This window comes from Octopus sinensis, linkage group LG11 (genome assembly GCF_006345805.1).
Source record: "Octopus sinensis linkage group LG11, ASM634580v1, whole genome shotgun sequence".
NCBI classification, from domain to species: Eukaryota; Metazoa; Mollusca; class Cephalopoda; order Octopoda; family Octopodidae; genus Octopus; species Octopus sinensis.
The window spans coordinates 21,702,874-21,715,544 of NC_043007.1; the positions used below are offsets into that span (position 1 = coordinate 21,702,874).

Genomic DNA, 12,671 nt, shown 5'->3' on the forward strand with positions numbered 1-12,671 from the left:
TGCCTTTTTTCTGTCGAGGTCTTATATGCCCCGTTATTAGACTATTTTCCTTAGTCATTGCACTGTGATCGCCATTAGCTTTAAGCTTGTATAAAAATACCATTAACACCGAAAGCTTACATATATTCAAAATTCAAATAAGTTATCATTATCTTTAAAAATATAGGCGCAGGAGTGGCTGTGTGGTAAGTAGCTTGCTTACCAACCACATGGTTCCGGGTTCAGTCCCACTGCGTGGCATCTTGGGCAGGTGTCTTCTGCTATAGCCCCAGGCCAACCAATGCCTTGTGAGTGGATTTGGTAGACGGAAACTGAAAGAAGCCTGTCGTATATATGTATATATATATGTCCAACCCATGCTAGCATGGAAAACGGACGCTAAACGATGATGATGATGATATATGTATGTGTGTGTTTGTTCCCCTAGCATTGCTTGACAACCGATGCTGGTGTGTTTACGTCCCCGTCACTTAGCGGTTCGGCAAAAAGAGACCGATAGAATAAGTACTGGGCTTACAAACTTTGCTCGACTAAAGGTGGTGCTCCAGCATGGCCGCAGTCAAATGACTGAAACAAGTGAAAGTATAGTGATAAAGTGGCCAGCAAACATAATGCAAAATATACCCTGACTTTTAAATATATATGTATATGAAAATTTTTATTAGCTATCCCTCATTGGAAACAAGGGATGAGATATTCCACATGATTCAGCTTTGAATAAATGTTGTTATGATTTTTTAATAAATTTATTTTTATCTTTCAGCGATGAAAGCTATAGAGTTATGGTGGGCAGGACTGAAGCTGGCATTTTTGAGAGTCAACCAGTTGTTCTAGATGGAGTTGTCCGTTACCATGATTCTGTTGGTGAGGTTAAGCTTCCAGAAGAAGGTACTGCTAGAAATTTGGCTCAGAAGTTCAAGGAATACGAAAGTGAAAGTCTGAAACCAGTTATTTCCAGTACTACACCAGTTTCAATTAGGTGTGAACAAGATAAGACTGAATTTATCTCAGAACCGAAAACCCATATTGAAACTTACGAAGGCAAACCTGATTTAGGAATCTTTGAAAGTCAACCTTCAGCTCTCCCTGAAGACATTACACCTGGGTTTGTGAAACCTGATGAGAAGTTGCCAGAAAGGGGCACAGCACAAAATCTGTTGGACAAATTTAAAGATATTCAAAAATCTTCAAGCGAAGTAGTGGTCAGTGGTCAACCAGATTTAACTCCTGATCTGTCTTCCAAAACTGAATTTGTCTCAGAACCACGCAGTACGTTTCAACCATATTGTGGTACAACTGAAAGTGGTATCTTCGAAAGCAAACCCGTCTATGATCCAAATGTTATCCGTCCTGAAGAAGTGGACACCGAAGACATCTTGCCAGACGAAGGTACAACTAAGAATCTGCTTGCTAAGTTTTCAAAATTACGAGAAGACAAACCTTTTGTTTCGAAACCACCCATCGACGTTATTACTGCAAAAGAAGCTGGTCCAACCATTGCTGAAAGTCAGCCAGTTGTCCTCAGTGATGTTTTCAAAGAAACCGATGTTGCAGAGGAGAAACTGCCTGAAAGTGGCCAAACAAGAAGTCTTTTAGCAAAGTTTCGAGAAATTGAAAGTGGAGCTGGATCCCAGTCCCCCTCTCCTCGAAGTCGCAAGGAGTTTACTCCGCCACGTGAGGATCCTCGTGGGTTTAACACAGAAGCTGCTGTGAGTGGTGTCTATGAAAACACTCCGAAAAAGGGTTTAGAATATGAACCCACAAAAATAGAAGGAGGAATCTTTGAGAATCAACCTGTCAACCGGCAAGATGTGATAAAGGAAGCTGACACAGGTGGGGAAGCTCTTCCGGAAAAGGGAACAGCACGCAGTCTTCTGTCGAAATTTAGCAAAATCGAAAACAATGCGCCCAACGCAACTTCACCAAGATCTTTAAAAGAATTTACTCCTCCCAGAGATGACCTTCCAGTTAAATCTACAGCTGTAACTAGCAAAGCAACTTCAGAGAACGAACCTCAATATCGGTCTGATATCTCCAGGGAAGCTGATACTGATTGGAGTGAGGGTTTACCATCGAAGGGGACAGCAAAGAGCGTTGTTGATAAATTCCGTAACATCCAAGAAGAAGCCAAAAAAGATTTGGCCAAAGGAATGCCCAAAAAGGTAGGACAATTAATTGGTTTGTAATCTTTTTAGGCGTGTTCTGTTTGTTACAATGCATAACATATATATGAATCCGTTTGTCTGTCCTTGTTTGTCCCTTCTGTGTTTAGCCCCTTGTGGGTAGTAAAGAAATATATATGAATGTGTGTGTGCGCATGTATGTGTGTATACATGTAATAGTGTATATTTATTTGTATATTTAAATATATATTAATATTTTAGGAATATTCTTGAATGTATTATGTAATGCATATCAAAGAACTGGATTCTGCAATTTGAATTGTAAAACTTTCTTTTTATTGTTGTTATTATTATTATTATTTTTAGCAAAATGGAAAGTGTTGTAATTTTCCAAAAAATGTTTCTTTTGTTTCAAAGAAACTTTGTTAAAAATATTTATATTCTGATGTTTCTGGATACACATGTACGTACACACACGTTTCTTCATTAGCGTGATTTGAAAGTCCTGATTCAGCTACAGGTGATCATCCATATAACAATCTTCTGTTAAGCATTTTAAATTATCCTAAATATCCACCAACTGATATCAGAAAGCTCTATCATAAACATCTCATATATAAATATATATATATATATATATATATATATAGAGAGAGAGAGAGAGAGAGTTTACGAAAAAAACGAAAGACGAAGACAGGTGGTGCACAAAACAAACAGATGTATTAGTATAACGCTCAGGAATAGAAAAAGTCTTTTACATTTCGAGCCTACGCTCTTCTACAGAAAGGAACACAGAAAAAAACAAGGAGAGAAAAAAAATGTGTGTTGTGGCTAATGGTGAGGCAACAAAAGAAAGAAAGAGACCTCGATATTATGTAAAATCTGTAAATCTAATATCTGACAATTATTCAGTAGCCATGATAAAACTCCGAGTTTCAGATGCCGAGGTGGAAATCCACGCCACTATCTCTTCAGTTATCCGGTAATCGGGAAAATACTATGAAAAATGACCGCTATACAAAGGGAAATTACTGTGTGATTTGACCGTCATTAAGACAAAAGAGGTATGACTGCTAGGTCCTTTTGTCTTAATAACAGTCAATCACACAGTAATTTCCCTTTGTATAACAGTCATTTTTCATAACATTTTTCGGATGGCCGGATATCTGAAGAGATAGCGGCGTGGATTTCCACCTCGGCATCCGAAACTCAGAGTTTTATCATGGCTACTGAATAATTGTCACATATTACATTTACAGATATATACATATATTTACCGGGAACTTTAATAAAAGAATGATATGGAAATCGTGTATAGAAATCGTGTAAATGGCGGTGCACCAGCATGGCCACAGCTCATTAGCTGAAACTGGAAAAATCAAAATCAAAATCAATCATTCCTTCCACTCTTTTTTTATTAAAATTTCTCAGCACAGAGAAATAAAGTTAGGAGCGATTCTCTCCCCTTAAATTGCATATACGCACACACTCACTCTCTCTTTCTCTCTTTCCCATTAAGTAAGCAGTTCGCCCTGAGCCATCCACGTTTGTGGGTGTGTGATTGATTTATTAAATATTGTCTATTCTAGTTGTGTTGTTTTCCTCAAGTTATATAGTAGCCGATAAGCGAAATCAGAGTTAGGGCAAAACTTGTATTTAATTATGTCCCTTTAATTCAAATCAAAATTAATGACCTTGTGCTAATATTAGAAATTATTCATTACACAGGCAATAAATTAATTCCACTTGATAATGTAAGCATTCGTAGTGTAAAATAGGAAGGCGCTTACGTGGAATTTATCATCTAAATATAATGAGGTTTGATTTAGCTTAATTTATAACCCATGTTGCTTTGAACATTTTCGTTATGTATTTAAGGAGTTATCGCCCTTTAGTTAGCCGTTTTACATCTCTTTATATATAAAGCTGAAGTTGTCTGTGTATGGCAGGTTTGGAAGCCTTCAACTAACACTATCTCCTCCGAGACCCTGCGGCGCAAGTTGATCAAAATTGAGAGTATGATAGAAGAAGGCTTGCTTTTCCTTCCGTAGAAGAAAAAATTCAAATCGGACCATGTTAACACCAAAAATTATTTGCATCAAAAAGGTGTCGAAATTTTTCGGTGTATTTCAACCAGAAAAATGTTCACTTAAAGAGAATATCAAGCTACATAATGCAAAATTTTTACTTTTCAAAAATTCCAATTCTAAAGGGTCGAGTCAAACCCTAGCAACGCTGGGCAATACTGCTAGTATTAAATAAATATATCATTGAATCGCTTCTTCAATATCGTTCATGGAGTCTTAAGTCACAAGTTTCAGATTTTTAAATTTAAAAACTACTAAACTTATGTAAATAGAGCTTTTCAACTCAAACGTTTACTGGATAATAAAATTTCATTTATAAATCGAGCAGAAGCAGTTTATAGAGCACGAATGGGCATTGTATTGGCTATTTATATTTAGTGCTGACTGTACTTTCTCTACAAGTACCCAAGTGCTACTCCGTGGCTAATGCCGAGATACGTATATGCCAAAGCTGACACTAGAGCTTGGCACAGCCCTGAAGCTTACCAGACTGTGTGTAGTGTATGTATGTATATATATATACATATATTATATTAAATTAGAGACAAAACCACTATTAGGCAAATCATACAATGAAAAACTTAAGCCAATACATAAGATTATTTAATTTATATTATTTAAATATATAACAAAATTATTAAAAAAATATAATTAATATAACACTACGATCGTTTCATGGCTGTTAATTTCTTTAAATTTTCGAGTTACAGTCATTCATCAGGTGTTTTATATATTTATCTTGGCGAGGTTTAAATATAGAGAGAGAGATGTTATATACATAATATATATGTTGGGTCATCCCATAAATAATGCTGTTTTTTATATATTTCTCTTATTTTTCAAAATTAAGATAAACTTTCTCTCACTCTTTCTTCTGTTGGCCTTCTCACTTAGCCAGCGGGGTGGTGTCATTTGAAGGCTAAAACAATGCAAAGCGCATTGTGACCAGCGGTGTGTAGCAACATCTGATAGCCTAGTGATATATCTATATATATATATATATATATATAACCCTTTGCAAAGAATTCTTTATACAGTCACAATATTTGATGAAAAATTATTCTTAAATTAAAAATTATTGATTTTTACAAAAGAAACTTTTCAAAAAACATGGCACAAACCTTTTGGAACACACATACCTGTGTGTGTATGTGTGTACAATGAAACATCATCTTATTTTTGCTTTTTTTCTTGTAATTCCTGTCATCAGCTAATTTTAATGTTATTTTTATTTAATGATCAACAATCTTGCATTCTCTAGATTTTTTTTTTTTCTTCAGATTATCACTCTTCCAGAATTGAACAAGATTATCTTAATCTTTAATACTATCATTTTCCCTATTGCTTACATTTCACCCCCACTCAAATGCTCCCTCTACATACGGGTTTGCACATTACTGACATCAAGTTGTCTTGTCTATATTTTATTCAGTGTCCTCAATCTCGAACCAGTGAAACCGTCCTGTAGTAACACCTTAATTTAACAATTTAATTTAACACCCTCTGAGTGGTTGGCGTTAGGAAGGGCATCCAGCTGTAGAAACTCTGCCAGATCAAGACTGGAGCCTGGTGCAGCCATCTGGCTCGCCAGCCCTCAGTCAAAATCATCTAACCCATGCTAGCATGGAAAGCGGACGTTAAACGATGATGATGATTTCATCTAATGGCGGTGAGCTGGCAGAATCATTAGCAAGCCGGGCGAAATGTTTAGCGATATTTCGTCTGTCTTTACGTTCTGAGTTCAAATTCCGCCGAGGTCGACTTTGCCTTTCATCCTTACAGGGTCGATAAAATAAGTACCAGTTGCGTACTGGGGTCGATCAAATCGACTGGCCCCCTTCCCCCAAAATTTCAGGCCTTGTGCCTAGAGTAAAAAAGAATTTATTTCATCTAAGTAGCTTTTTTTTTTAACAGACCTTAGTAATAAAAAGCCCAAACATACAACTTACAGTGCAACGATGCCCTGTACACGGTTGAAACTTAGGTGCACTGCTATAAACTTGCTCTCAGATATCGAGACTGACATGGTCATACACGCAGTATGATTACACATCTCTGTTAATCAAATGTAAGAAAACCTTGTTTAGCGTGGTTACTCCACATTACTCCGTAAGGAGCACGGGGCTGGTTTCTCTAGCGTATATATTCCTTCTTGGACAGGATCTTGGTCTGTTGTAGGATGACTCATTTTTGCCAGCTGAGTGGACTGGAGCAACGTGAAATGAAGTGTTTTGCTCAAGAACACAACGCGTCGCCCAGTCCAGGAATCGAAACCACAATCTTACAATCATGAGTCCAACACCCTAACCACTAAGCCATACACATACAGGAACGTAATGCTGCAGGGGTTTTGAGATCTTAGGGACCCTTTTATTTCTTTGTTTTGTCTTGTTGGCAGTTGTTAAAACAATGAATTAGATCCAAAAGGAATATTTAATTATATATGGGATAAACTTGTACCTTTTTTGATGGTTACAAACTAATACTACTTATATATATGAAGGAAAGAAAGAGAGAGAGAGAGAGATTTGGTATGAAACTCCCTCAGTTAACGTGATTCACTCAGTTAACATATCTCGATTAACACAATTCACTCAGTTAACATAATTCACTCAGTTAACATATCTCGGTTAACACAATTCACTCAGTTAACGTGATTCACTCAGTTAACATATCTCGGTTAACACAATTCACTCAGTTAACATATCTCAGTTAACACAATTCACTCAGTTAACATATCTCGGTTAACACAATTCACTCAGTTAACATATCTCGATTAACACAATTCACTCAGTTAACATATCTCGGTTAACACAATTCACTCAGTTAACATATCTCGGTTAACATAATTCACTCAGTTAACATATCTCGGTTAACACAATTCACTCAGTTAACATATCTCGGTTAACACAATTCACTCAGTTAACATATATCGGTTAACACAATTCACTCGGTTAACATAATTCACTCAGTTAACATATCTCGGTTAACACAATTCACTCAGTTAACATATCTCGGTTAACACAATTCACTCAGTTAACATATCTCGGTTAACACAATTCACTCAGTTAACATATCTCGATTAACACGATTCACTCGGTTAACATGATTCACTCAGTTAACATATCTCGGTTAACATAATTCACTCAGTTAACATATCTCGGTTAACATAATTCACTCAGTTAACATATCTCGGTTAACACAATTCACTCAGTTAACATAATATCGATTAACACGATTCACTCGGTTAACATATCTCAGTTAACACAATTCACTCAGTTAACATATCTCGGTTAACACGATTCACTCGGTTAACATAATTCACTCAGTTAACATATCTCAGTTAACACAATTCACTCAGTTAACATATCTCCCTCAGTTAACATATCTCTTTACATTTGAGTTCTGCATTCATATTGCTGCAGATATTGTGATGTATTCTGGAAGTGTGTACTTATAACATTTACTTTTAAGCATTTCATTTTTTTTTTTCTCAAAGATATTTATTTTTCAGCCTGAGTATAAGTTTTGATTAGTTCAAGCTAATGAGCAATTAAGAGTTATGAACAAAAGATCACATGCAGCTAAACCAAACTCAGTAATAATCGTAATAAAATTATCTGTTTGAAATTTTGCATGTATTTTAGGGCATAAATTTTCGACTATCATTTGCCAAAAGACGAAAGGTGGGTTTGTTTGTTGTTTAACTGCCTCCCTCGTATTTATTCAAATATCCCAATTTTTTTATTTTACAGGGATTTTCCTGCTTTAATCATTTCCCTATTTTCTCAAGACCTCTTTTTTTCCCCAAATTTATTTCTTAAAGATATCACACTTAACCCTTTTTCACTTTCCCATTTCAATGACAAATATTCGCAAATGTTTTGTCTTTTAACTAACCTGAAATATTAAGGGCTTAAGTTAAATGCAAAAATACAAAAACAATAATAATAATAATCCAGTCCCCGTAGCATAAAAATGCCTTTGCTTCTTGCATTTCAATGCCATCTCAGTAGTCTGATAGCAAAAAACTGTACTTTGAATTTATATATATATATATATATATAATAATAAATATTAGGGAATAAATCCAAATTTACAGGGAAAAAATCAGATTTAGGATTAAATCCAATTTTATAGTAAAATATTATATAATATTAATTCGAGACAAAACCACTATTTTGCAAAACAAACAAGGAAAGACTTAATCAATACATAAAAATTTTAATATAAAATAAATAAACCGCCACTACAATCGTTTCATGTCTTCAAATGACATTCGTCAGGTGGATTTCCGATCTTCTAATCAGTTTTAATTTATGAAGTCTATATATATATATATATAGAGAGAGAGAGAGAGATTAGAAAAAAAGACCTTTTATCAATTCAAAATGAACAATTAAATTACACCATCTAGAAAATTACATATAATAGAAATATTATATATAAAATCACAATAATATACTGATGATTAAGTAATATGCAAAATAATAAATAAAACGTATAGATATTATCGTTATTTTATATTTAATATTTCTATTATATGTAATTTTCTAGATGGTGTAATTGAATTGTTCATTTTGAATTGATAAAAGGTGGGGTTTTTTTCTAATTTTTACATATATATATATATATATTATATTTTGTGAAATTTGATTTAGTATTTCTAAATTGAATTTTTCCCTGTAAGTTAGGAATAATATTCCCTCAAATTATTATTATTATATTATTATTATTATATATATATATTATATATATATATATATATAATTAAGATTCAGTTGAATTAAGTATTTAAGTTGAAGCACCAAGTCAGTCCGATATTATCCACACAGCTCAAAGTAAGGTGAATAAAATCAAAATGATTAACAAAATGATATCCTGTTGCTTATTTTGATTTTATGTATGTATATATATATGCATGAAAAAATTCTATGGTATCACAGTAATGATACTACAAACCTTGAAGTGATGTTGGTAGAGCTGTTTTGTACTAACAAAAGTACTTCCATAGAGAAATACGCAGTGAATTCTAGTGTTTAAACAACAGGGACATTACAATTCCCGACTGGTTGAGCTAATATTTCTGTTGTTTCTACTCTAGCATATCTACCCTATAAAGTCCTTCGTTTTTATGAGACTGTCCAACGTCACTGTCCTTCTGTTTGGTGTTATTCAAATTGCAAAACACCAGCATACACGCACACATACACTTGTTCAGATATATATATATATGTGTGTATATGTATATATATATATATATATATATATATATGTATGTATATATATATAAAGGGAACGCTCATGATTGCTTGAAATATTTGATTTTATTGGAAGACACCCGATGCCTCTTCACGTCCTTTCCCAAGGATATGCGTATTTGTCTTACTCTAGCAGAGAGAAGAAGAACAAGAAGCACAACAACAAGAAAAAAAAAATGATGAATTATTGAAATTTCTTATTTTGTGATCCTTCATTTTGTGTGCAGTTGAAAGCAGATTTTTTTTCTTATTCCCTAGTTTATCTAAAGTACACACATAATTTCTGAGTGACCCGGCACCTGCCATCAGGTATTATCTTGCATGGAACTCTTTTTCCCCCACTTTCGTTGACATTACCATAATTATCTCCTGTAATAAATTGATTGTTGAAATAATCTCGTTGTTGTGATGACCGCATCAATTAATGAAGCATCTGTGTGTTGAGTTTTATCCGAACGATGATGACTCCCTATTTTTTCTTGTATCTAACTTCCATCGCTTATGCTGTCTTTCGGACCAAGGAAAAACTGAATCCATACAAGGAAAAACTGTCAGATTCTCTTTTTCTTTTGTTTTCAATGTCTTTTGAGTTTTTTTTTTTGTTTTTTTTTTGTCTTCTTATTAATATTCTTGCAGTGAATACAGATCCAATTGCCTAAAAACTTTTCTCTTAATCACTTCTTGTTCTCTCTTTTTTTTTTTTTTCTCTTTACATTTATTCCTACATCAGTCTTTTCATAAAAAGGTTCAAATATAGAGTTTCTAAATTTGGGGTTATTTTTAAATTTATTTATTCATTTTTTTTTTATAGTAAACTTAAGTTCAAAACATTTCTCTCAAAAAAACCAATGATTTCTAAATTTTATCCAGATGGTGTTTTTTTTTTCTTTATTTTATTTAAAAAAAATTTTTTTTTTTTGATAAATCCTTTTACAGAAGCTGGGTGAAAATTAAGTTTATACAACAAATATAATTTGGAACTCCTTAATTCTCATTTTCACATGCATATGAATGAGTGTATATATTTACTATGTCCTATATGTCTAAATGTGTGTATGTGTGCATACATGCACACATATATATATATACAGATACATACACACACATATACATGTATGTTTGTGTGTATATATATATATAATATAAATTTTATATATATATACATACACATATACATGTATGTTTGTGTGTATATATATAATATGAATGTGTGTGTGTTTAAAAAGAGAGAGAAAGATGTTTTTATCTATGGACTTGGTTGTTTTTTTTTATCCATCTAAAATTTCACACAGAATTATTATTATTATTATTATTAGCACAATCTTTAAAGCTAATGCGAAGAAGGTTCTCAAATAAGGTTCATCATAGGTTTCTGTGTGGCCATTGTCAACTGGACACTGTGATATTTTGTTCCATTATCCAGCATGCCGTACTACTTACCTGTACTTTCCAAGAATTTTGTTTGCACCTAAAACCGAATCCCTGCTTGTTATTATTTAGTTTATTTTGCCATTTTCAATGCTTTTGTTTTTCTATTATTATTATTAGTATTATCATTATTATTAATTACTGAAAGGTATTTTCATTTTAAATACGTAAACTAGTGTCTTTTGAATTACCTGCCCGTCGTGAGATTTGTTCTTAAATAACTTGAGAGAAATTAGGCTTTATTGATGAAGCAAAATGTGTCCAGTAAAAATGATTGAAATAAATTTGGTAATTTTACACACACACACACACATAATACTTATTTATTCACGAATAAAGAAGTGAACTGCAGTCAGTGCTTGTGTTTTTGTTAGCAGAATTACCCTCCCAAAATGCTGCAGTCCCGGTTATACACACACACACACATAATATTTATTGATGCAATCAGATTCTCACAGTAAATTTTACAATAATATTTTGCTGTATTATGTGGGATGGACATTCCTGTTAAAAGATGTGTCTGAGTTGTCATTAACTTCTTTATCAAATTGTCATATTTTTTTAGTTACACTGCTGTGTTTCAGGAAACGCAGTGTTAAAAAAATTACAGATGTGTAACAAAAAACCTTCACAAATGAATTAAAGAAGTGACCTGCAGTCAGTGCTTGTGTTTTTGTTAGCAGAATTACCCTCCCAAAATGCTGCAGTCCCAGTTTCAATGTACAGTTTTGTGTCAAGAATCTCACGAAACACGTAGAAAAAATACAATGATGGTTATTTTCCATTTTATTTGCATCAGTTACATGGCAAATTTTATGAACTCCTGCTAGAATGAAAGCTATGTCAACAGTGGTGTTGTAATATTGTATATCTGTTATTTCTGCCACTCTGCCATTAGCTGGACATCAATATGATATTGACTGGTCCCAGATTGATCCCAATCTTTCATATGAAGTAGAGCACTGAGCAAGGCTTGAACCTACAGCCTTCAGCACTTAAACCGGCCATATCCAGCTCAAATATTCTACCCATTTTATGTTCAGACTGGCTAGATCTGGCCTCTCACACCTACCTTACAATGTCATTGTCAACCAGAATTCATCTACAAAGCAATTGCCCCAGCTCCCCTTCAGGGTTGGCGAAAGCAATATGGTGGACAACGAAAAACCTGGCTGATGACAGTCAAGGCTGATCTGGAACACAACCTAGGCCTCCCCATATCTACGGCGTTCACCGCTGGAATAAGGAGTGGTTGGAGATCACGTGGTCGTTAGCCTCAAATCGCCAGGTCTGGTCAGCATTTGTGAGAGATGCAGCATTGAGGATGAATGAAGCCAGTTCAACCCACCCCGGGTGAATGCTGTCTCAAAACAAGACAAGAAAAGTATGCTATCACATCATCAAAAATCTCAAAGCTATGCGATAATGCATCATTACTTCAAAAAATATGAATAAATAAGCATTACATTTAATAAAATACTCTGAATCCTGAAGAATTAGCTAAAAAGTCATGTTGGGTTTTTCTTATTTTCTATGCTAGCACAATGTCCCGGCAACGCCGGGTCATAGTGCTAGTGCATGCATATACAGCTGCGTGCGTTTGCACATATGTGCGAGTACTGTCCAAATCTCCGACCAATCACATACAGCTCGCTGGCATTCAATTGGCGTATCAAGTTTCGGGCATTTTGCTTGAGTTTTGGATAGAAAATTCACAAAAAAAAGTCACTTCTATTGACTTTTTAATGGCTTTGCAGGGTGACTGGGGAAAT

The 12,671-nt window shown here is 34.1% G+C and overlaps 1 protein-coding gene across 10 annotated transcripts in view; it reads left to right on the top strand.

Annotated features, from left to right (window-relative positions):
- Positions 1-12,671, top strand: part of LOC115217577 (cell surface glycoprotein 1) — a 314,511-nt gene that overhangs the window by 258,196 nt on the left and 43,644 nt on the right. For 6 of the 10 annotated variants that reach the window (XM_036507206.1, XM_036507205.1, XM_036507208.1 and 3 more), the window contains 2 exons: positions 764-2,162; positions 7,858-7,896. In XM_036507206.1, coding sequence (XP_036363099.1) covers positions 764-2,162; positions 7,858-7,896 — 1,438 coding nt within the window. Of the gene's footprint in view, positions 1-763; positions 2,163-7,857; positions 7,897-9,729; positions 9,781-12,671 lie in introns of all 10 variants that reach the window. The other 4 variants (XM_029787322.2, XM_029787323.2, XM_029787321.2 and 1 more) reach the window with 2 other exon arrangements.